The sequence below is a fragment of the Coccinella septempunctata genome, chromosome 5 (genome assembly GCF_907165205.1).
Source record: "Coccinella septempunctata chromosome 5, icCocSept1.1, whole genome shotgun sequence".
Taxonomy (NCBI): domain Eukaryota; kingdom Metazoa; phylum Arthropoda; class Insecta; order Coleoptera; family Coccinellidae; genus Coccinella; species Coccinella septempunctata.
The window spans coordinates 7,358,535-7,383,967 of NC_058193.1; the positions used below are offsets into that span (position 1 = coordinate 7,358,535).

General features: G+C 35.9%; 2 protein-coding genes across 10 annotated transcripts in view; one reads left to right on the top strand and one right to left on the bottom strand.

The window, feature by feature from the left end:
- LOC123312770 (Ca(2+)/calmodulin-responsive adenylate cyclase-like) overlaps nucleotides 1-18,004 on the top strand; it is a 210,430-nt gene extending 192,426 nt beyond the window's left edge. For 7 of the 9 annotated variants that reach the window (XM_044897244.1, XM_044897250.1, XM_044897246.1 and 4 more), the window contains exons 18-19: nucleotides 16,058-16,304; nucleotides 16,676-18,004. In XM_044897244.1, coding sequence (XP_044753179.1) covers nucleotides 16,058-16,304; nucleotides 16,676-17,010 — 582 coding nt within the window. In that variant the 3' untranslated portion in view covers nucleotides 17,011-18,004. Of the gene's footprint in view, nucleotides 1-16,057; nucleotides 16,305-16,384 lie in introns of all 9 variants that reach the window. The other 2 variants (XM_044897245.1, XM_044897251.1) reach the window with 2 other exon arrangements.
- LOC123312773 lies at nucleotides 897-4,097 on the bottom strand. The gene is made up of 2 exons (XM_044897258.1): nucleotides 2,899-4,097; nucleotides 897-1,003 (listed from the first exon to the last, which is right to left on the bottom strand). Exons 1-2 carry the CDS (start codon nucleotides 3,968-3,970, stop codon nucleotides 972-974), a joined length of 1,104 nt encoding a protein of 367 aa, XP_044753193.1. The 5' UTR covers nucleotides 3,971-4,097; the 3' UTR covers nucleotides 897-971.
- Nucleotides 18,005-25,433: the final 7,429 nt, after the last annotated feature.

The following is a 25,433-nucleotide window of genomic DNA, read 5'->3' on the forward strand; positions in this document are numbered from 1 at the left end:
AAAGAGCAGATAACATTTTGAGTCGAATATTCAGAACTCGAAAAGGTTGTCAAACAGTCAAAAAATGTTCGGGTTAACTTTGTCATTTGTAGTTTTTAATTGTTCAAACGAATGTTGCTATTTCATGAAAGTTTATAAAATAGCAAGGTGGGAGAATGTTCCGTTTTCTAATGCAAGATCGTAGTATCAAGGGTTCAGTTGCTATAGATACAATAAAAAAAAGAGGAGAGTTCACAAGGTATTTCTCTTTCTGATAAAAAACAGCTCATTTTAAAAAAGGGATACTGTTTCATATGTCTCAGACGTGGTCATACTGCCAAGAAATGGTAAACTTTTTCTTCTCTCGTGCTACTAACTCCTCGTCATAGCAGAAACTATCTGTTGGCCAATAACTTGCTGAATACCTCAACCATTCAGGTCCCTCCCACCATGCAGAATCTAACAATTTTTTAGCTGTGCATCCTCTGGAAGGTAAATCAGCAGGATTCATAGACCCTGGAACAAATCTCCATTGTTCCTTTGAAGAAACTTTCAAAATTTCATCGACTCTGTTACGAACAAATATAGCCCACTGTTGGTCTTGTCTAATCCAACCTAATACTGTAGAAGAATCTGTCCAAAAATAATATTCAGCATCATGGAAAACATTCGATTCATATAAATTTCTAACTAGACGCGATCCAATCGTCGCCGCAATGAGTTCTAAACGCGGTATAGACATCTTTTTCAAAGGAGCAACTTTGGACTTAGCTTGAAGCAACTGAACAACAACGCCCGATTCCGTCTGAATTCGCAAGAAGGAAACAGCAGCATAAGAAGATTGAGATGCATCACAAAATATATGAATTTCTAGTTTCAACCATCTGCTATTCTTGTAAGCTGAAAAGTATCGAGGGATTCTTATTGAAGACAAATATGATATTCCTTCGAACCACTTCAGAAATTCACTCTTGATTGATCCATCCAACTCATCATCCCAACCAATTTTCTCTTTCCATGTGAGCTGTAACAACAATTTGGGGTAAACAGTTACGGGACAAGTAAAACCAATAGGGTCAAATACTCTATGTGCTATCGATAAAATAGTTCTTTTAGTTATTTTCTCAAACTTCAGATTGCCCCAGTTACTGGAATTTATGGCTAATGTATCTTCCTCTCTATCCCATAGTAAACCAAGTACATTAGTAATACTGTCGATTCTATCAGATGGGTAAAAAGAACTATTATGCTCCCACCCTCGCAAATCAAATTTAGCTTTACTCATTATATCTTTAGCTCTCGAAATGAAATTCAAAAGTTCCTCCTCACTATCTACACTGGTTACACAGTTATCAACGTAGAAACTATTCATGAGCTTTTCTATAACATAACATGAAAAAGAACACTTGTCTCTCAAAGAAATCTCCAATTCTTTCTGTAAATGGTATTGAATTACAGCACCTAAAAGAAATGGGCTACTTATTACTCCAAACACTACTCGACGATGCCTGAACACACATAAGTTACCATCAGGTTCCTTCCACAAAAATCTTAAATAATCCCGTTCAGACTCACTCAAACCTATCTGAAGGAATGCCTTTTTAATATCAGCAACAACACCGTATTTTCTAAATCTGAATCGGAATAAAATTGAAGGAATCTGCTCAATTAAATTCATGCCCTTTTCCAAACAACTATTCAAAGAAGGACTGTGTTTCTCATGCGCAGATGCATCAAAAACTGGTCGAACTGGAGTAGTACTATTCATCTTCAATACTGGCCTGTGAGGTAAATAATGACCACTAATACCAGTCTCCCCGTGGAAAACTTTTTCAATGATACCTTCAGACAACCAATCTTTGAACACATCTTCATACTTTGAGTAATACCCATCTTTCATCAGCTTACTAATTGTAAAATTGAGTCTACGAACAGCCAATTTGTAATTTGATGGAAGCGGTGGATGTCCTTCGATCCAAGGAAGATGAACAACATATCTACCATCAGATTCAACTGCTACAGTTTCTTTAAAATGCCTCAATGCTGCTTGCTCCATCTCTTCTCTAGATTTTGATTCAACTGGATCCCTAATACCTAAAATATCCAAATCCCATAAATCCTTGATTTTCAAATCATCTACAAGCATTGAAGTACTATACATAACATTACCAGTTGAAGTTTGATCGAAATTTGAAACATTATTTTTTCCCATCAGAGTCCAACCCAAAAACGTTTCAATTGCTGTAATTCCTGAAGGTAACTGAATAATTTTACCTGTCAATAATTTACCAGCAACATCTGCCCCTATTAAAATTTCTACTTCGAGTGCCTCATCGTCCCTTATGATCACATCATTATTCAATAAATTTTCTACTAGAGAACTTTGACACACGGAACCGATTCTACCACAAATTCTCTCCTGGTCTAAAGTAAGGAAATTGCAAAAATATTTTCTATCCAAATCGCACAAAAATATTCGATATGAATTGTGACTGCTTTCACCTGTATTCAAACCCCCAAATAAACAGTGAATAATTGTTTCCTCACACTGAACTGGTAATCCTAATTCTTTCGCTGTACGTTTCAAGACATAAGATCTTTGAGAACCTGTATCAATTAAAACTCTGCCTCGGCGTTCAAACCCATTACTTCCTCTGAGAATAACTACGAGTGTTTGTAAAAAAACTCTCGTTGTTCGAGTGAGACTAGTCAATGAATTTTCCTTACAAGCACTAGACTCGTTCGTTGGAAGTTTTGAATTAACGTCTGTCATTGGACACATCACCAAGTAATGCCTTTTTCGACATTTTTCACATCTCATGTGAACTTTACATTTCTTGGCAGTATGACCACGTCTGAGACATATGAAACAGTATCCCTTTTTTAAAATGAGCTGTTTTTTATCAGAAAGAGAAATACCTTGTGAATTCGAACATTCAAAACTCTTATGCTCTGAACGTCCGCAAAAAATACAAGAAACAACTTCGTTATTTGTGGTCACGAGTTCAGAAGCTGTATATGGAGTTGCTTTGTTGTTTTCTGTCGTCATCATCTTCTTCTGTTCCTTCGCCCTGGCAGATCCTACTCCTGACTTCGCCATTGAAACTTTCTCTTCATTCTCAACTTCATTCCTTATAAAATCCATAAGTTTCTTCACTTTGTCTTGAGATTTCGCTGCCGCTGTATCTGCCGAATACGAACGCTGCCATATCCGCAAGAGCTCCTCAGGAAGACAGGATTCTACCAATGGAAATAACATGGCTGAACATTTATCTGATGTGATTCCCAGTGATTCAAGAGCTCTCAACTGACATTCCAACTTGTCATATAACATTGACAGGGACTTTGTGTTTGATGTTAGTAATCCTATCAAATCTCTTATATATAATTCAATAAGGAGTTCTTCTCTTCCGAACCGGGACTTCAGAGCCTCAATTGCCTTAGGATAATTCTCGAAGGTGGGTGGAAAACTCTCCACGACAGTTCTTGCTCTTGACTTAGGTATTGTCGATAGAATTAGGTACTGAAATTTCTCCTCATTGTCCATGGTGGGATCTTCATCTAGTTTCTTAAATAATCCCCAAAAATGCAGCCAATCTCGAATATCACCACCAAACTTTTTCAACTCTATCTGTGGAAGCTTAAATTTTCTTTGGAGCGTACCAACTTCGCCTTCTGAGGAAGATATTTCGCGAACCTTTTCTGTGGAAGATGAAAATCTTTCTTTTATAACATTGAATTTCAATGAATATTCTTCCACACTATCACAGTCTGTTTCAATATCGGTGTCACTCATATTTTCTTCTATCATGAAGTTAAACACCTCCTTGTCTAAGGTCCTGATCTCTTCATATTTACTCTCCAGAACTTGAAAAGCCGCTTTAACTTCATCACTATTAAAATTCCCATTGGAAATCCGGCTTTCAATATTATTGTAGATTTTTGTGAAAATTCTTCGGTGTACTGTTCTTGCTTTCTTTGCCTTATCCATAATTCTTACTTGAATGTGTGTCTTGAATGTGTCCTGTCACGGTCGCCAAAAATGTACAATTTCAAGTAATAAAGACTATTTCTTTTATAAGCAGAACGTTTATTCTTCGAAGCTCTACAATTTTACTGCTCTAGACAAAATCTTGTGAACTCTCCTCTTTTTTTTATTGTATCTATAGCAACTGAACCCTTGATACTACGATCTTGCATTAGAAAACGGAACAATACTTATATTGATATTACGTGTTTTTTATGCTATGAAAGTAGTGAAGCCAAGTCGTTGTCAGAAATTGACTTACACACATGCTCGAATTACAAATCCAAAAATGACGAACAAGATATTGATTAGTAACCAAAGATTTCTGATATTATGTTTTGTGAAATGACAAGTCCCTGACATCGTAGACAAACAAATCTTGCATTAGTTTGTTTATGTTCAGGACCTCACTCTACATATTATGGAGAGTAGAGAGAAGGAGAACGATTGCCGTACTAAAAATGTGTCCCCGAAAACGGGGAACGTAGGATAGGTGTCGCTGCGATTGCTGCGTTTATCGATAGGGGGTGGGGATTCAAGCGTCAAATGAATAATTGAAATGAACAGCCTTCATTTTATTTTAGGTTATGTGTCATCGTGGTTTTTCTGATGATTTTTCTAATACCTTTCTTCAAATCTATATTAAATATGAGTTCTCTGAATTATATACAATAAAATACAAGTCAAATTATAGAGGGGACTATGTTATCAGCTTTACGAAATCAATGAAATTTAAAAGAAATCACCGATCATAAAAATTGTACCTAATTTTGTTTAACATTGTTTATTGAAAACAGGTATGTTAGTTGGTTTACGTTATCTTCAAAATTATATAAATTTGCAGTGAGGAGTAGTACACATCAAGACAACAAAAGGTAGCAATCTCAGATTTATCACTTAGGTATTAAAGTAGATTCTGTTTCCAATACTCAGCTGAGAACCGATATAAACCATTTATTATGTTATGCCAACAAAATTCTTCAAGAATAACCACTTCTGAACCATGTAGTATTATTGGTTAGATATTCAGAAGAGTCAACTTCTCACGAGGAATGACAATTTCGATTTCGTTTATAATGTCATCATCATATTCATCGCAAAAGTGCTCTTGACACACAAATTGATTCGAAGTCGATTCTTGAGGTGAGGTTTTTCCAATTTTCTTTCAAAAATGCTCTCGGAAATTTTATCTCTTCTCCTTTTCTTTCCGATGCCAAAACACTCTTACACTACCGCACGCTTCAATATTTCACCATGGTCATATGTTGTTCTCTCATCAAAAATCGAAAATAATAATATTCCTATCATCTCTCACCAGGAAAACTCAGCCAACTTTAACTATACTGCATTCACATTTATTTTAGCAGTCGGTTGGCCATGAAATAATTTTCTCAAGTTTTTGTAACTAGAACGGAGTAAGGTTGGCACTCATGAAATGTCGTTAATGTCATAACGCCGTTGCCACAAGTTATATCAATTAATATTACGAAAATGCTAAAAGTGATTGAAAAAGAGAGAAGACAGGGTTTCAGGAAGAGCTATTTGGAACTCAGGTCCGCTCATTCAAATAGTTATACCCTGATATTAGAGAGTTGAAGTGCTGCCATGAACGTAAACGTTAACGTTATAATTGACATCTACGCATGCTCATTCGTCAGTTTTTAACGTTAACGTTAGCGTCAGCTTTACGGCCTACGTAAACTAGCGGTCTCCCACGTATACCTTAAACATCGACGTACGTTAACCGAACGTTAAACGAGTAGCACCGATGACTTGCGAATGGCCGAATTTTGACTGTTGAATGCAATTCTCAATAACCTCAAACAGTCATTGTTTATATTTCCCATGTATTTTCTCATAATGAATGAAAGTTATAGGAAATCAGCATTGATTTTAAAGTTATCAAAAGGATTTAGTTATGAAACTTCGTTATCAGATTACATTCAGTATGGAAATGGCTGAAACTCAACTGCGATTCTCTTTTCTCTAACACTTAAACATTTCATTGATAATAAAATACTTTCAAGTTGAAAATTCTCTTTATTATGCATATAATCATTAGAACATCAATATTTCAAATATATAGACGAAAATGTTAGTGGTTTGTAGAAGGGTACGAAAGAATATGTCAATATTTCAAATATTATTCCAGCTGTCGAGGCTCAATATTAGATATTAGATAAAAGCAAAGTGTGTAATATCTTTGGATAAAAGAAAGTTCCAGAAAAATGAAATCAAAATCCAAATTGATAGGTTATGTTTAACGTCTGACGTTTCATGATGGCAGCACTTCAACTCAAATTTCATTACAACACGTAAACGTTATATTTGACGTTATTTGTCACGTTAACGTTTACGTTCAGGCTAACGTTCTGTGCGCACTTCAACTCTCTATTCTAAAATCCACAATACGTCAGACGGTAGCGAACATATTCAATGTAAGAGAATTTATATATTGTTTCATCTGAATCTAAACGACTTATATTTCAGCTGAATATTTCCACAATCAGAAAGATTGTGAATGAAGAGGATGACAAAGAATTTCCCTCTATTGGGAGACCCAAAAAAGTGATGGCATTTGAGAATTTTATGTTTGAGTGAATTAATGCGAAAAGTTTACTACAGGATTTTCGTAGAATAAGTTCCCGAAAATTGATTTTTCTATTTTTCATTTGACTTGTCCTATACATTGTAAATGTCTTAAGGTACCAATAAATACCTTATTTTTATTATTATATCAATGCATTAACAGCACAAATACGCGCCAGTTATCCTGCTAATTGTTTATTCATGTGAAATTTTTGTTCAAAGGTGAAGTTCATCTTGTTTGAAACTTCCTTTAATTCCTTTTACTTATATTGATGCAAGATGATTTTTGTTGAAGAATTTAACATTCATGTAATTATCTGTTCACTCCAACATATGCATTTCATCTTCGGGTTAATATTTTTGAAATCTACAACTGATGTATTCAAACTTAAGCCAAAGAAGATAACGAACATTAACTCTCCTCAAGCTAGTGCGTATTATGATATTACACTGATCTCTTGTATTTTTCATGCAAATAACAGGATTTGGTATGCCTTCAATCAGTTTGTATAAACTTCAATTATGTTAGTCACATATTTTCCGAAGAGATTCGACATTGTGATAAAATACGTAATAATGGAAACTTTTACGTAGAACGCGCAACATAGCGTTGATTTAAAACCCAAAAATGTTTTGGCAAGCGTCATAACTCCACATTTTCTTACTATACAGAGTGAAATGTGTCAAATTTCCATGGCCAACCGACTGCTAAAATAAAAGTAAATGGAGTATAGTTCAAATCTAAATTTCGCCATCAAGTGATGGCCAGCGCGCCTGTTGGCAAAAACATGAACTACCATATAGGTACATATTTTAGGGGACAAAAAATCTATGGTCTCAAAGCAGCGATCGTTCTTCTTCTCTCTACTCTCCATACTACAGAGGCGCCAACTGGTGAGCACAAAAACGGTAACCCTCAGTATTTCGGAAGGTGTGATTTCGGAAGTATGATACAAATTTATAATTGGTAATTTTGCAAAGGAAATCGCGTCAACAAAGCACAGGGACGTACAGTATGTTTCACGTAAGCGGGTCACTGGTTTTTGTAACTTATTCATTGGAGAAAATCAAAGAGTGAATCATCAACGTGATTGTATTTTCCAAGAGCTATCCAAATGTGCGATCGGAGAAACTATCGAGCATAGGCATGGAAAATTATTAAACAAAAACGATTGTTGGAAAAAAATTGCCATTGCAATCGTAATTTGTAACGGGTTTATCACTATAAATTGACAACCACTTTATATTTTAGATATAGATAAATCTGAAAGCCATGTCTCTCAATTTACTTGGATCTCTCTGTTCTGAATCTCCTAAAATAGCTGCAGTCTTTGCTGAATATTTTTCCAAGATTATAACCTTTTAGCCAGGTTAGCCTTCAGCAACACTATGGTGATAGTATATCTCTCATCTGCACAACATCTAAGGCTCGATTCACACGAGCGAGATCGCCGCGACGTAGCAGTCCCTGGCGAATGCCGACGGCTAGCAGTGAGCTCCCTGTACGATAGCAGCAGAGTTGTTCACGTGTTAATAGTACTCAATTCTACTACTAGTAGCTCAATTCAGATCGTAACACTTGTCGATATTCATATCGTCGGGTGGTATGCGTCTGAATTTATCCTCTTTATCCTCATTGTTAATAGTACCATTGGACTCCTTGGTCCGCTAATTCGCGGCGAGAAATTCTCGCGGCAAGGTCGGTGAGAAAAATCGCCCGTGTCATCGAGACTAAGACGGTGTCTTTGACTTCTATTAGTTGCTATAGAGGAAGTTATAAATAATATAATAATAAATTAATAAAAGAAAAAAAACCACTGGTACCGACTGTATCTCTTCACGATTATTAAAAGTCTCCGCAGTTTACGTTGCAAGTCATTTTGCTCACCTGATAAATCTATCAATATCAACTGACAACCGTTAAGCAGGTTAAGCTGCAGTCACAATCAATTCGCGGGCCGAAGTACACTTCGGCACGGAAGCTTAGCAGATGGCGTTCTCTGTTACCATTCAAAATTCAAGACTAGCACGGTATTGGAAATTGGCAAAATTCCTTGCAACCTGCAAACTATTACTTCGGCAAGGAATTTCGTGCCGGCTATGGCTTATGTTTTGATCAGTTACATGTTTAATTCATTTGAGTATTTTGTCCAAAGTTTATTGCGAATGGTAAATTTCGTGCCGAAGTGCACTTCGGCCCCAGAATTGATTGTGAATGCAGCATTTTTGTACAGAAACGTAATGAAGGGTATATACACTTTGGTTTCTTTTGGTTAGTAACTGGGCAGTCAGTGAATGTCGAATTTCTGACACTTCGGTGCAATTATCTGTCACCAGTAACCGTACTAACCGCTCTGGTAACTCTCGGTTACCAAATATGTATATATGGACCATACGCGAAGTAAATGAAATAATTAACTACAGTCCAATTTCAATCCTCAGTAATATTCCAAAGAAATTGAAAAATTGGTAAATTATTTATGTAGATCAATTTAATATAATCACAATTTGTCAACACGGATTCAGAACCAGTTACTCAACTGAGCCGGCGGCTATTTCATTTATTGAAAGTACTTATAGATGGATGGACGATGACCGATGCGTCTGTTCTTCGACCTATCGCTAGCGTTCGATTGCTTGTCTATACCATTTATAATGAAGGAGTTTATGAGTTATATAATTTAAGATTCAGATTCAGAATCTTCTTGAAAAGGATCTCTATAGGGCCTCTTCTGTTTATATTGTTCGTGAATGATTTACCTGATACTATTTTCTGATGACACTTCTATTGCCATAGTATCTGAAAATATTAATGAATTCTTTCGTGATGTAGCAGACTAATAAGGAGCTTCATGAACTGGGGTAGTGCCGACTCACTCATTGTAAATTAAAAAAAAAACAAACTTCATTTCTTTTGGAATCAGGGACACGCTTCCATTGACCCTCCAGTTGGGAGAAGTGAGGGTTTCTTCTTCAGAAAAGGTGAAGTTCATGGGTATCCATCTCGATAGCACTTTGAGATGATGTGAACACATTGATGTTTTGAGTAAAAAGCTGAATACACCCTTTTATGCTATAAATGAGGGGTTCAGAGCTGAAGTGAACCAAGTCCATTCAGACTAGTTCGGAGATAAATGGCTTAGAAGTTGTTTATCACCAATTAATTCAAAAGTGACTTCGTAAAATTTCAAAAGGTTAGAATGTAAGCATATGCTTATTCTAGCCTTTTAAAATCTAAAGAAGTCACTTTTGAATTAATTGGTGATAAACAACTTCTAAGCCATTTATCTCAAAACTAGGCAGCATGGACTTGGTTCACTTCAGTTCTGAACCCCTCAATATGTTGAAAGTGTGTTTTCCGATGCAATCAATTCTGGATGCGTACTACAGTTTGGTTTACAGTCATTTGCAATTTAAAATCTTGTTAAGGGGGGGGCTTCTTTTGACGTGAACAGGGTATATTGGCACAAAAAAGGTTATACTGATTTTCAATATCAGCCCACTTTCCTCCTGCAGAATGCTCATCTCATCATCCAACCTCACTTTTTGACGGTCCCTTGTATTTATATACAAAAAATGTCTGCTGTTCATGAGACGAAATCTTGGAAAATTTGTTGGACTGTCCAACTATCACAATTATTGTACTACAAACTCTGAAATATTGTGTGTACCTCAGCATAAGACAACAAAATTTTAACTTTCCCCATCTGATAAGGGCATTAAAATTTTCAATCGTATACCAGATGAAATTAAGAAATCGAATGAGTTAAAATACAAGAATACCATAAAACGTATATTAATTGTAAAATATTGTTATACTATAGCGGAATATTTAGCAGATATTCATTTCGCATCATTTCGTTTGCTTATTTTGTGGTACGACTAGGTATATCATATTCATCATTGATTTGTTGCCTTGCGGCTTTCACACTCCTCTCCCTAGAAACATTCACTTATCCCAGATATCTCAAATATCAAAAGAATTAAGCTTTGTTGGAGTCCTTTACCGGTTTCCGGCTCATGGTGGTGGTCGGGTCCGGGCCTTTCCTCGGCCTCCTGATGTCGAAAAGGTCCTTCCTCCTCCCTTCGTTCCTGGTGTCGATAGGGTTCCCGATCTCTCTCCATCTCTTGTCGAAGTGGTTGGTGCTCTCCCTCATGATCTGCACCTCCCAGAAACTTGCGTACCGTTCTCGCCGTCCCCAGCAGTAACGCTTTTCTGCAAGATTCTATAGATTGTTTCGTCCAATTCAAGTTTCTTCAGATTCTTTGTCAGTTTCTTAGGTATCGGCCTGTTGATGAAATGACAATAGGGATGGTCTTGATATCCTTCAACTCGAAAATAGAGGGTGAGACTTTGACTCGTACAAATATTTTAACAGTATATATATATATATATATTCTTTTGAAAAAGAGTGTTACAAACTTTTACAATCTGAAAATAACAATGAAGCGGGTGTGAAGAAATGGAACAAGAGACAGATCCTAAAAACCTGTTTCTCGTTCCAGATCTCAGTGTAAGCAGAGGAAAAATGTCAACGGGGTACCATACATATCTTCGTATGATACATGAAAAAAACAGAGATAAAAACCTCAGAAAAAACTCTCTGTTTGCCCGTATAAGTGTAATGATGATGTAGATTCTTGAGATCGAAAGAAACACTTATTTTCACCATTTTTTCCGAATCGGCTGGTTTTAAAAGATATAGGCAGACCATAAAGAATTTTTATTTCAAGTTCTATCTCACAAACGGTTTTTTCGAATGAAATGAATTTCGTAATGTAGTTTTTCATTTATTTGATGAATCATTTTCGAACACAAGATATCACCCACGTTTTCCAGTATTCTTATTACAATCATGACGTACCATAAGAATACCAAAAATTTTAAGAACCCAACTCTAAGTTTGACGCTATCAAATGAATTTTTGAACGTTTTGTAAAATAAAAGTGTTTATATTTTCACTTCGTTTTAGAGTAATTTGATATCAAAAAATTAGGAAGTATATAATATGTGAAATTCGAAAAATTGGGTACTTTGGCTGAATACATTTCTGTTTAAAAGATCCACAGATGTGTAGTGTCCCAGATGTAGCTAGTCATTCTGAAGGTCATTTTGTTTTTCCAGGGGTGGCACAGCTCATTATGAAAACGCCCTCATCAATGAAAAACGCGGTTATATGCGCTATATTTTTTTTTGCAATTTATAAAAAATTTACAAAAATTGGACAACAAATAAAACTTTGACTAGGATTATTGAGTATTAACCCCCCTAGAGAAACAACGCGGTTCAGAGAAATGAAGCCAAAATAAGTTGTAGTTCCTTCTCCGGTTCGTATGGGCGCTGCTGTTCCTCGGAGAACTGAAATTTTTCACCCTAGCATCTGGCGGTGGGTTGATGATGTTCAGGTCCGGCGTATGGAAATATCCGCTGTATTTCGTCACAATGAAAGACCGTGATTGTGAACAATCATGAAAAATAATGAAGGTTCATTCTCAGTTCAATTTATTTTCCCTAGAATTGCTTTCTTTCTTCAAAAAATTATTTATATAAATGAATGAAAAACCTTTCTTGAAAGATACTCAATATTATCATCGAGTTTCAATATACCTATGTTACAGAATGTTCGCTAACTGAAATATTGAAATGAGATGGCATTTGTGAAATCGAGTTACAAACATGAAATACAACCTTTTTGAGTTTTGGCTCCAAGATACTAACTTGAAACATTCATAATAATTATTAAATTACAGTTCTTTGAAAGTGCAGTAACTATATTGAAGCCGAAAGGGTGTAGCTTTTTGTCATTATTATCTGTGAATTTGATAATTCTACCACATAAGTTATTTGATTTCGATGAATATATTCTAAACGATGTCTTGATCTCGAAAACGGTTATTCCTCGTACTATGCTAAGAATTCAATTCAACATAACATATTGTGATAGACTTTTTCGCACTCTGGCCGCTCCTTGCCTTTGCTCAGGCGCCAGTGGGGCAATCAGTGAAACCCTTAGAATATAGAATAACAGGAAGGAGCATACTGATCATTTCAATTTGACCGGAATAGAGGAGAAATATGGCCGACATATATTTCCGTTTCAACAGTGGCGTAGGACAATGAAATTTCCAAAAAACTAACTTCAATTGTCAGTTGATTCTGATTAATCAAAAAAATTAGGAAAGCACTGACGTAAAGTCAGAAGCTTTTTCAAGCTCGTTCAAATTGAAAATCAAAGCTGAAATTCATCCCGCCTAACACTGCTTGGCTATATACTTAATGGTATTAAGGTCTATGACTTAACATCACCTACGCCCATGGAGTGTTATTGTCATGGGATAACCTTGTTATGTCATGAAATTCAGGAACTCATAATTAATACCTGATATTCAGCTTAAAAAAATCACCTACCTATGAATTATTCACGATAAAATATCCAAAATCCTTATTTCCAGCAAATTTCAAGAATCCAAATTACCAAAATTAAGTTAAAACATCACTTAATTCATTTGGCCACAGATAACAGAATCATTTGACTTCCAAGTCTGCCACTTTTAAAATCAAAACTTGGAAGACCAATATGGCCGTTTCCGTCGCACAATTCCCGTCACATTTATTCAAAAAAGCTCCTTCCTGATATTCTATGTTCTAAGGTGAAACCCCACGTCTTTCCCAGAATCTCCAAAGAATTAGAGAGCCCGGATAGACTTGAGTATCAGTGGAGAAGGGTATCGATAAAGACCAGGCGTCTTCTAAGTGTCTGCTTTTCAACGGTTTTTAGGCGTTAAAAAGAGTACTTACCTCTTCTAACTAAACACCTAGATGTAACTGATTTAATGAAGAGACTCTCACTGGCAAAATAATTGGCAACAAAATAAATGTTCAGATCTTTATTTCTACTGACTTTAAAACTATATAAAAAAATATATACAGGTAAAATGAAATATGAATGTCGACGGGTGGACATAGTCGACATAAGGCGGTTGAGAAATTAATTAAAAGTTAATTACGATCACTTGTCGGCGTAGGACGGTTGGTAAAATAATTACAAGTTAATTCCATACGGTCACTCCAAGACAATACGGTCGATAAAAATAAAGTTCAGAAAAATATTAACAGTTTGGGAAATTAAACGGAATTAAGTCAAGTAACACTTTAATAAAGTTCGGAAAAATATAAACGGTATCGGAAAATAAACAGAATTAAGTCAAGTCAAAATTTAAAAGTCTGGCTAGCAACTCCACCTCTCGGCGGAAATCGGTACCAGGCGCGTACCCAGGGGGGGGCTATTGGGGCTCTAGCCCCCCCCCAAGGCTTTTGCAAAAGGTCCCTCATGATCATTCAGCATATAGAACTTTCAAGACCGTGACAAGGATCTTCTTTCCATTGAATTGAAAAGATGGGAAAAAAGTGGATCACTTCAACAACGAATGATCCCGAATCATGTCGTTCATTAGCACTTTCAGCTCTTCAGAAATGTTGCGAAGATTTTTACCCAAATTTGTACACATTACTTCAAATATTTTGTGTACTTCCCGTAACAACAGCTGAAGAAACAGAGCGCAGTTTTTCTTCCTTAAGGGGACTTAACTGACCTTCAGAAGCACTATGGCAGAAAACTGCTCGAATGGATTAGCTCTAATGCACATAAAATACTAGAGAGTCATTGATACAAAAATGGTTGTGACCAGATTTGCTAATGCTGGCCAAAGGCGCTTGGAGCTTTTATTTAATAACTAAAAACTAGTCAATTCTGACATAATTTAATATTTTTTCTATTTGTTCTTCATAATTTTTTATAGTTATAAGAAATAAATGTTTTTGTTGCATTTTCCTCTTTAAGTGGATGTTAGCTGTCAAGTGAAATGTTTGAGGACTTTCCATCTTGCAGTCCAAATCTGTCCAATACATTCCTTATACCTATAAGTCTGATTTATACAGAAATATCCCTCATTATTTCTTCGAACTTCGATTCCTAAATATTTCCCCACATTGCCTAGATCAATTAATTTAAAACTATTATTCAAATAAACAGCGACTTCATCAATAGTCTCTACTTTTGCTGCTGCAATTAGAAACTCATCTACAAGTACGATCAAATATATGATATCATCTTCAATTTTTTGTGTGAATAAACACTGATCTTCTTTGCTTTGCATAAAGTTATCATTTATTAAAATTTTCCTTAACTTTTGGAACCATATGTTTGCAGCTTGCTTTAATCCATATATCCCCTTCTCAAGCCTGCATACATAATTAAATTTTCTTTCTAACTTTGCGTCTGGCCGTCTAATAGTATGCATCCAGCCATTCCTACTAGAGACCTATTTTTTCTTTCGGTAACGCCATTTTGCTGTGGTGAGTACGGAGCTGTATACCGAGAATCATTGAATGGAAAGGTCATAATTTCCACTAATGCGCCGTTCATGCAAGGGATGCTTTCTGCATACAACAATGTACCCGAATGAACAGCATAAAATAAACCAAGGGGTGTGTTCTGACTTCAATTGATTTGCAGTCATTTTTATGGAGTAAGGTTAACTCTATAGTCTTTGGGTTATGACATTAACGACATTTCATGAGTGCCAACCTTACTCCATTCTAGTTACAAAATCTTGAGAAAATTATTTCATGGCCAACCGAGTGCTAAAATAAAAGTGAGTGCAGTATAGATATTTGTTTTCTGATACTGAACGATAGACGTTTTTGCTTCATTTACTTACTTCTTCAGGTCTTGAAACCAGTGCAACAATCAATAAATAAATTTCATATAAAATTATAATTATACTTCCAAAGGCAAAATAATTGGAAAAAATTACTCAGTAGATTAACTAGAATATGCTTTGTAATCATTGGATTCAAATTTTCCGCTTTCAAAAAATGTTATCAACGACGAGGCCACATGAGAGACTCTCGAACGAGACTCGAGACGAGACTTTATATCTTATCGGCGAGACGAGACGAGACTACAGTAAAGTCTCGTCTATAATAATAAAGGTTTATTGGTCTATGAGACTTTACTGTAGTCTCGTCTCGTCTCGTTGGTCTCGTGGGCATCACTCATAGACTAATAAACCTTTATTAGTCTATGGCATCACTACTTGACATACAGATGGCGCTCAAATCACTTTAGTAGCTTCGTTTCCCATCTTTATACCCTATAATCTTTGTTTCCAATTTTAAGAACCACCTGGCAAGCCCAGTTATCAGTTGTCAAGGGGTAGGCTGCGATAAATCAACAAACTGCATTGGTAACGATATGCACTGAATCAGAAGAACCATTATAATGCTATACAAAAAGAAGGAGTACTGTACAGTACATTAATATTCAAAATTTTTCAGATTCATTGACTTTCGACGTCATTAACAAAATTTTCCATTCTTAACGAAAACGGCATATTCATTAATCGGTTCATCATGTTTCTTCACATTCAGGGGTTCATATTTTTGTTTAAACTTCACAGGAAGCAGAAGTTAGAAGAATTCTTGAAGAAAAAGTTCAGGAAAAACTCAGGAATATTGAAAATGGAATAGCAAATATAGACAGAGAGACTTATGCGGGTGGTAGTCAGTCTGAATGGAGCGAGGATGATGAAGCCGGAGCTTCAGAACCTTTACTGAACGATAGGGAGTCGACAGGTTATACTACCGATGATCCTGCTCTAGAAAATATCTCTATGTTGAATGAAACGGGTCTGACAGATGCAGAAGGTGAGTTGTTGAATTGATTTTTTATTTTATTTAAATAGTTTCGAATTCTTTAGAATTTTTGGTTGCTTATCTCATTTCAGCTCAACATTCTTGCGGCACGAAGTATTAAAGGTACAAGAAAATATAGAATGAAATGTGTCCACTCCTTATCGCATAACACGCATCTCGATACCTTTAGTTTTATGTAATTGTATTTTCCCCAGATTTTGAATGTTTACCGAAATTATTCTATACCCGCCCAACCTCATGGAATTAAGCATTACTATGACTTCCGAATGGAGGCTTGAACCACTTTTTGCCAACCCTGCTTGTCTGATAAATGTCAGTTGAGTGAAGATGAAAAAATTAATTGTCTGTCGTTATCATTTCAGCAGCACTAAGTGATGTTAATTCTGCATATAACGATCACAACCATGAATGTGATCTAGATGACAATACATCTATGTCATCAAGAGCTTCATCCCATATATTCGACTCCGATGCTATGATGTCTCTAGACTCTCTCAGTGCTCTCTATGATTCTGAATATGACAACTGCTACCGAACGGATGATGATCTAAACTTTGCATCCGACTTGGATCGACTGAACTGTTTTTCTGTGCCTGCCAATGAAGTACATCTGGCAAATATAAAATCTGTGAGTGAAAGTATCACCAGAAACTTTGGACAACCAAAAAGTGAAACTGATCCTGATAGTGATATTTGAAGCATTGCATAAAGACCAGTGGTCTTTAAAAAAATGTTTGAAGTATTATCGGAAGAGCCGCCTTGTTGTCAGAATTTTGAATCTAATTAATTTCCAGGTCAAAAGTACTGATGAAATTGTTATTTTTCCATATACTGAATATTGAAAATCCATGTAAGGGTATTAGAAGTTAATTTCTGAAATATTCTCGATCGCGAATTTCTGCAATTTCTTGAAATTTCTACGAATAAACTAACTTCATTTTGATATTTATATAGGATGGATATTCTAATTTGATAGGTTTGTAAATATGGTAAATATGTATGTTGTTTCCTCCATTTGTAGGGAAAAAATTGAATTATATTCTCCAGTAGCTGTATATTTTTTCTTAATTTAAGTGGAACTTTCATCCTCTACACATTTTTCGGTTTCAGGCTCTCCATTAATGATTCTAATCATTTATGTGAAAATGTATCTAGTAGATTCGGGTATTATATTACATTGAAAGGGAAATTATTCAGGCATATCGAAATTGTATTCTCAACTATATCCACCAAAATTAATTTAACACAGGAAAATGTTATAGCTATTATTTTTAAAAGGTTTTTATATTTTTAATGTGCAATGAATGAAGTTTTTACTCAATGAGCAGTATGTGCTGATTATTGTACAAACGTTCTTAATTTTTCTGCAAAAAGGATTTGTCACTTCATATTTCAACGTTTTCATGTTTGTTTCTTTATTACTTGTATTTTCAGTTTTCATCTAAATGTATGTTGACATGTTTTGAATCATTTATTGAACTTTCATGAAATTATGATATATACGAAGTTTTGTATTAGTTGATACATACTGTATGGCACTATGTGAAATTGGGACTCTCTTATAGTATTGACACAGACATGAAATGATCGAAACAAATTAAATATCAGTGTAGAACTTAAAAAAGGCTGTGTGCATATAAAATGTAACTCTAATAAATCAGATAAAATAAAAGATGATTTAATTACCAAAATCGGTAATAGTTATTGTTCGGTATTTTCTCTTCCACTAGTTCATTTTTATTTTCTTTTGTTTTACTGGGAAAGAAGTTCACCTCAGTTTTTCTTTTATTCTTTCTTAATTGTTTTCATTTTTGAATTACGCGGGTTTTGTTGAGGGTTGCACATGTGTGCCGTGTCATGTCAAAGAGAGACAGTATGAAATCAACCGCCGCAAAAGCATATACGCAAGTTATCACCGCATGTTATTCCGTCTATGGAGAATACAGTCCACTCGCAAAAAAGGGTAAGTGCACACTCAACGTTCGAAGTAATTCAAAAATGTCATTATTTCCGCGACATTTATTGGTCCATTCACGCCAAGGATCGCTCCGCATAACTAGAGGTGCATTTCTTCCTGTTCATTATTTCATAAATTTAATATTCATTAGAATTCAATTTTGCAGTTTTCATTGCAATATAATTCCGTTTCAAATTGATTGATTTCAATATCATTCAACTGCGACAATTCACACGCCTTATCTGCTAACAACTAATCTGGTTATTTTTTGTGAGGTTTTGTGTTTTATCACATTTCATTCCTGAAACAGCTTATTGGGTCGGTGCCGTGCCGTATTCGGGGTTCCATAGTTAATTGATAAGTTCGAAAATGGCAAACACGAATAAAATTAAACAAGCTAGAGCTCTTAGAACAATTAGTGAGAATCAGATTATTGAAATCAAGGCATTTGCTGAAATTGATATAAATAAACGCGCCCAGATCAAAAATTTGTGTCAGAATCTTGATACAAACCGCGAAGAATTCAAGTCTCATCATCAAACACTCATATCTCTTATGGCCATCAATGATGAAAACATAAGTAAGGAGGAAACAAATAGAAGAGACCTTGATTTCAATTATTCCTATATTGAAACAGTTTTTCAGGAGGTGAAAGCCAGTGTTACAACTTCCGCTAGCACTATTGGGGATATGTTTCGAACATACGTTCAGTAGTTTCCCGTATAAATATGGGTGAGGTTCCTCGTGAAAGACCCTGTATAATAGAATCAAAGCCTATTTTTTTCATTTTCTTTTCATTGCTGTATCCCGTTACCGGGAATTAATCTACAAAAAGACATAATAAAAGAACAGACTTATAATTTCTTGGGGCTAATTGCGACTGTGTGCCCTCCTGTGACTGAAGAGTTAGGTCTCTTCAATGAGTGGACAATCATAGACCAACTATGGACAAATGACCTTGAAATTTTGGTTTAAAAATTTTCATTTGGGGGTGCCAACTTCACACTTTCCAAAATTAGCATAGATGGATTTCTTTTGTTTTTTTCATTGCTGTATCCCGTTACCGGGAATTAATCTACAAAAAGACATAAAAAAAAAAACAGACTTATAATTTCTTGGGGCTAATTGCGTGCCCTCCTGTGACTGAAGAGACCCAACCGTGACCTACAGATCCTTCCACACTCCGGGCATGGATAGTCACCAACCAGATCTGGCCGCCGCTGAATTCTTCTCGAGTCTCCATTATAACTGAGCACCATACATCTCCACTGTGACCTGTCTAGCGCTAGTTGTTCCCAGTTATGATTGGCATTAACTGATTTTAGGGATTGATGTAGGTCCTTAAACCGCTTATACTGGCCTCCTGGTTTTCGGGCTCTCTCTAAAATTCACCATACAGAGCTATTTTGGGGAGTCTTGTGTCTTGCATCCTCAGAATGTGGCCACTCCATCTGAGTCGGGCCCTCGTTACTTGAGTCTCAATTGTTGTACCACTCGCGCGTTCCAAGACTTCTGCATTCGAAACTTTGTAGAACCATCTGATGTGCATAATCTGTCTTAGATGACGTTGTTGCATTTGTTCAAGCTGTTTAATATGTCGCCTGTAGGGCGTCCAGATTTCGTTTCCGTAAAGAAGCGTTGGGAGGACGACTACTCTGTAAACAGCGGTCTTGGTCTTCAGATTGAGGTCGTGATTTTGAAACACTCTGACCTTTAGCTTCCAAAATGCCCGTGATGCCGAATTGATACGGTTGTGCATTTCCGTGTCTAGGTTAGCCCTAGTATTTATGGAGCTTTCCAAGTACTTGAACTGCTCGACCTGTTCTAGGGTTTCATTCTCCAGGCTGATATGTGTTTGAAGGCTTTCTGGGGGACTTACCAGTATTTTGGTTTTGTCGATATTGAATCTAAGGCCTAAAGCTTCGTATATATGTTTATAGGTGTCCAGCATTATCTGTAGATCCTCCGAGACACCTATTGACAGTGATAAAGAAAACCAGTTGTCAATTAATAATTTCATGTTGTATTTTTCAATCATTTTGAGATATATTCTTCTTCTTTTGGTGCCGTCTTCAATCGAAGGTTAGCGATGACCTCTGCAAATTTTTGTCTATCTTGAGCCTTTCTCATTAGAGACTGAAGGTCTAAGCCAGACCACTCTTTGATGTATCTCAGCCATGTCATTTGTCGTCTACCAAGGCCTCGTTTGCCCTCGATCTTTCCTTCCATTATTAGTTGTAAGAAACTATATCTTTCGTGTCTGAGAATGTGGCCAAGATAAGATGTTTTCCGTTTTTTAATTATTTCTAGGAGTTCCCGATCCATGCTCATCCGCCTTAGAACTTCTTCGTTTCTGATATGGTCTGTCCAGGGAATTCTCAGCATGCGGCGAAATATCCACATTTCAAAGCTCTCCAGTCTACGTAGGGTATCAACTTTCAGCGTCCAGGTTTCCATGCCGTATAACAAGACACTATATACATAACACCTCACCATACGATAGCGAAGAGAAAGGTCCAAGTCCCTTGAAACAAAGAACACTTTCATTTTCAAGAATATAGTTCTGGCCTGTTCTATTCTGCTTTTCATTTCTTGATCTGGGTCCAATGCACTATTCACCAGACAACCAAGGTATTTGAATTTCTCAACTTTTTCAATGCTGTGTCCGTCAGTTGATATTTGTATTGTGTGTGGGGGTTCTGTTTTTAGAAACGACCATTGTCTTGGTTTTCTTTTTATTAACATTGATACCGTAAAAGTTTCTCCTTCATTTACAATTTTATCTATAGTAGAGTCTGTAGATCTCGTTCGTTTTCAGCAATCAATATAGTACCTCCATGGTATCATCTGCGTATCGGATGTTGTTTATCCTTTTTCCATTGACCCTTATTCCTTCCTCCGCGCCATGTAGGGCTTTTGCAAATATTTCCTCAGAGTATATATTAAATAATAGCGGAGACAGAACGCAACCCTGTCGAACACCCCTTTGAATATTTATAGCTTCAGTGTCCCCGATTTCTGTTCTTACAAAAACCTTCTGATTCCAATATAAATTTTCTATTGTCGTTGTAATCCAAATTTTTCCTTCTTAGGCATTCCATGAATCTCTGGTGTTTAACTCTGTCAAAAGCCTTCTCGTAATCGACAAACAACAAATACACATCTTTCTGCTGATCTCGACACTTTTGTAGCAGCACGTTGAGACTGAACATTGCCTTTCTGGTTCCCAGTCCATTCCTAAAACCAAATTGTTCAGGTCCCATCTCCTCCTCAGATTTCTTATATATTCGATTATGTATAATTTTTAAAAATAATTTCAATACATGTGACATAAGACTGATGAGACGATAGTCGGTGCATTTTCTGGGTTTTTAAGGTTAGGTAGTGGAACAAAAGCTGATGTTAAGCATTCTCGAGGGATTATTACTGACCCATATATGTTGTTGAAGATGTGTGTGAGTATATCCAGATTGTCTTCTTCAATGAGTTTTATAAATTCGGTGTATTATCTGGACCTGGAGCTTTCCCATTTTTAATGTTTCGTGTTGCATATTTTATTTCAGATTTTAATATGGGGAATTTAGTTTCGTAGGGCAAATGTTGGTCTATATTTTGACTTCTGTTATCTTTGAAGAGGTCTTCAGATATATAACCAGTTTCAATAAGAGAGTTTCCATACCTGAATATATGAACAAGGCATCACAAAAGTGGCGACGAGGATCCTGTGAATAATCATCATGTCGGAGCAATTCCAAAAAACAATAACCGAATTCATCAAAGCCTAACAAGTCCAGGCGCAGCTTCGGTAGGATTAATTGATGAAGAATCAACAAGAATTTCTTTTACTTCTGTCTCAGAGTTTCAAAGTCTGCAGAAGTAAGTGAAGAATTTCGTATGGAAACTCTAGGCAATGGAATCCAGAACACAACATTACTATCGATGCATACCGACGCGACGTTATGAAAGTTTGTTCATCGAGGATGCACAAAAACTCTCAGATCCAGCTAAACTGAGACTTTTACTCAGGAAATTGGACACACAGGTTCATCAACAATTTATCAATCTTATTTTGCAAAAGGAGCTTAAAGAAATCGATTTCAAAGATACAGTAGCTAAACTCAAAGATATGTTCGGAAAGAGAACTCCAATTTTTAACACTCGTTATCAGTGTATGAAACTGTGAATAAGTGAATAAGTTTTGTGAAGACTTTGACATCAGGAAAATAATAGCTGATCAATTCAAATGTCTTATTTATTTTTGTTTGTGGGCTTGAGTCTGCAGACGATTCATATGTGAGATCACGACTGTAATCGAAAATTGATGGGAAAAATTCAGAATCTCTCAACCTTGAAGATTTAACTTCTGAATGTCAGCGTATTATCAATTTGAAGAAAGATACCGCAATGATAGAACGTTCCAACACATCAATGGTAAACGCAAAAACGCAAAGGTCGTCAAAAAATCGTATGATGATATTTATAAAATAAAGTAGAATCGAATATTTATTCAAGCAGTGATAGACCAAAATCAGCCTGTTGGTATTGTGGTCAGATGCATTTTGCCAAGGATTGTACCTACCTACCGGAATCACACATGTAAAAAGTTGGTCACAAGAAAGGGTTTTGTGGTATGAATAAGAGGAGGAATTACAAGGAGAACAGCAATTTTTATTTATTTATTCATTTAATCAGGATCCCCAACAGAAATACATCCAATTACAGGGGATCACAACAAATTACAAAAAAAAAACAAAATAAGATATCTAGCACACTCGAAAATTGAAAAACCAATGAAAACACAATATGATTTCATTCAAACAAGCTCATCCATAATTTTGACATAAGTAAGAAGTGATCTTGCTCTTGAAAACAGGCAGTGAAAGATGAAATATATCTATATTATTGATGTGATAGTTATAAAATCTGACTATTCTAAGAAATACAGAGTGATAATAAAGGGACGTTCGCGCTCGTGGAACAAAGAAAAGCTCCCTCCGACGATTGCCAACAAAACGGACATTCAAATGGATATTTTCAATCAATGGAAAATCAAAATGATTGTTGACTATTCGGAACAAAAAGACCCCATCGAAAACAACCCTCCTCTGCTCCAAGCTCACCACCTTAAACAACTTCAACCTTGATTCATATGGACATATTGCTTGACGATCGCCAAATCTATACTGCATATGTTTTGTGAACTTTCTCTAAACCCTCTCTAATCTGTCGACGTATTTATAATAATATGGATTCCATACAGGTGTAGCATATTCTAATATACTACGAACCAATGCGAAAAATAGTAACTTCAATGTCTCTATATTTTTAAACTGTTTGGAAATTCTTAGCACAAAACCGAGCATTTTGAAAGCCCTAGCAACTATCTGATCAATATGAATTTCAAATGACAATTTGGAATCAAGTACTATACCAAGATCTTTGACATCTTCTACTCTATTCAAAACAAAACCATATACAGATAGGGAGAGCATCAGAGGATTCAAGTTCTTAAGTTTAAGTTCAATTACTGAAGCAACATAATATCTCAGGTGAATTCACTAACAGGACGCAAATATCTGCAATTAATGATCAATGGCATGACTGTCAATCTTCAATTCGATACTGCCTCACATATCACCATAATTTCGGGGGAAACGTGGACCAAACTAGGAAAGCCTGAATGTTTCCCAACGAAAAATTTAGTCAAGAATGCAAGCGGTCCACAACTTCCTCTCATTTCAGAATTCAAATGCAGCATAGCCTTTAACAATCAATCATGTGACTAACATAACATTTTCCTGAATATGCTATGTTAGTTACTGGACTAACAAAGCATTTTCCTGAATATGATTGATTGTTGAAGGCTATATGCTGCATGATTCTTCACTGGAAGAATCTCAATTTATTGGATCACTAAGTTTGGATTGTGGGACATTCCACTGAACTCTATTTGTAATGTGATGTCTGTGTCACGAAAAGATAATAATATGCTACTCTCAATTCCGAATAGTAATCTACAAAGTTTTTAAGAATTACAGGAGAAATTTCGTGATATGTGTATATTTGATGATAGACTTGGTCTTTGCAAAAACATTAAGGTGAAATTGCATGTTTGACGAGAAACTAAGCCAGTTTTTCGTCCAAAACGACCAGTGGCTTACGCTGCACAGCCACAAATTGAAGAAGAACGGAATCGACTTCAAGATCTTGGCATAATTTCTCCAGTTGATTATTTTGAATGGGCTGCACCTATTGTAGTAAAGAAAAAGGCAATTGGGAGTTTGCGTATCTCTGGAGATTATTCGACAGGGTTGAATGATGCTCTTCAACCTCATCAATTCCCTCCTCCCACCTTAGATGATATTTTTTCGAAATTAGCCAATTCAAAAATATTCAGCGTTATTGACTTGTCTGATGCGTTTTTACAAGTTAGGGTGCAGGAAAATTCAAGGAAGTACCTCACAATCAATACTCATAAAGGATTATTTTCTTACAATAGGCTTCCATTTGGAATCAAAGTAGCGCCAACATTGTTTCAGCAAATTATCGAAACGATGATATCAGGATTGGAAGGAACAGCAGCATATATATTGATTACACCATTATTTCTGGAAGGAATATAGAAGACGATCAACGGAATTCGCTGAACGTTTTACAGAGGATTCGTGAATTCTGGTTTCATCTCAAGATTCAAAAACGTTCAATCTACCCGAGATCAAATATTTGGTAAATATTTATCAATCAGCCCGATCCTTCAAGGATTGAAGCAGTTATACATATGCCCCCACCACACGATATATCTACACTACGTTCTTATCTAGGAGCAAATAATTATTACGGAAAATTCGTTATATAGGAATATGCCCGAACTTCGGAAACAGTTCGATCAATTATTGAAGAAAAATGTAAAATGGAAATGGAGTAGTGATTGTCAGCAATCTTTCGACAAATTTACGGAAATTTCACAATCGAGTCTCCTATTGACTCACTACAACCCAGAGCTTACCATTGTAGTAGCAGCTGATGCCTCTGATAATGGTATATTGGCTCTTGCATCTTCTTTCCAAAATGGATCTATGAAAGCAATCTATCCTGATTCTAGATTGCTCACAGACACAGAAAAAAAGTACAGCCAGATAAAAAAAGAGGCTCTTGCACTAGTA

Excerpts from the sequence above, each read along its gene's own strand:
- LOC123312773 (XM_044897258.1), bottom strand. The coding sequence starts at position 3,970 with ATGGATAAGGCAAAGAAAGCAAGAACAGTACACCGAAGAATTTTCACA. Across the intron at positions 1,004-2,898 it reads TGAATGTTCGAATTCACAAG|CTCACATGGAAAGAGAAAAT; the intron begins GTATTTCTCTTT and ends TTGTTGTTACAG.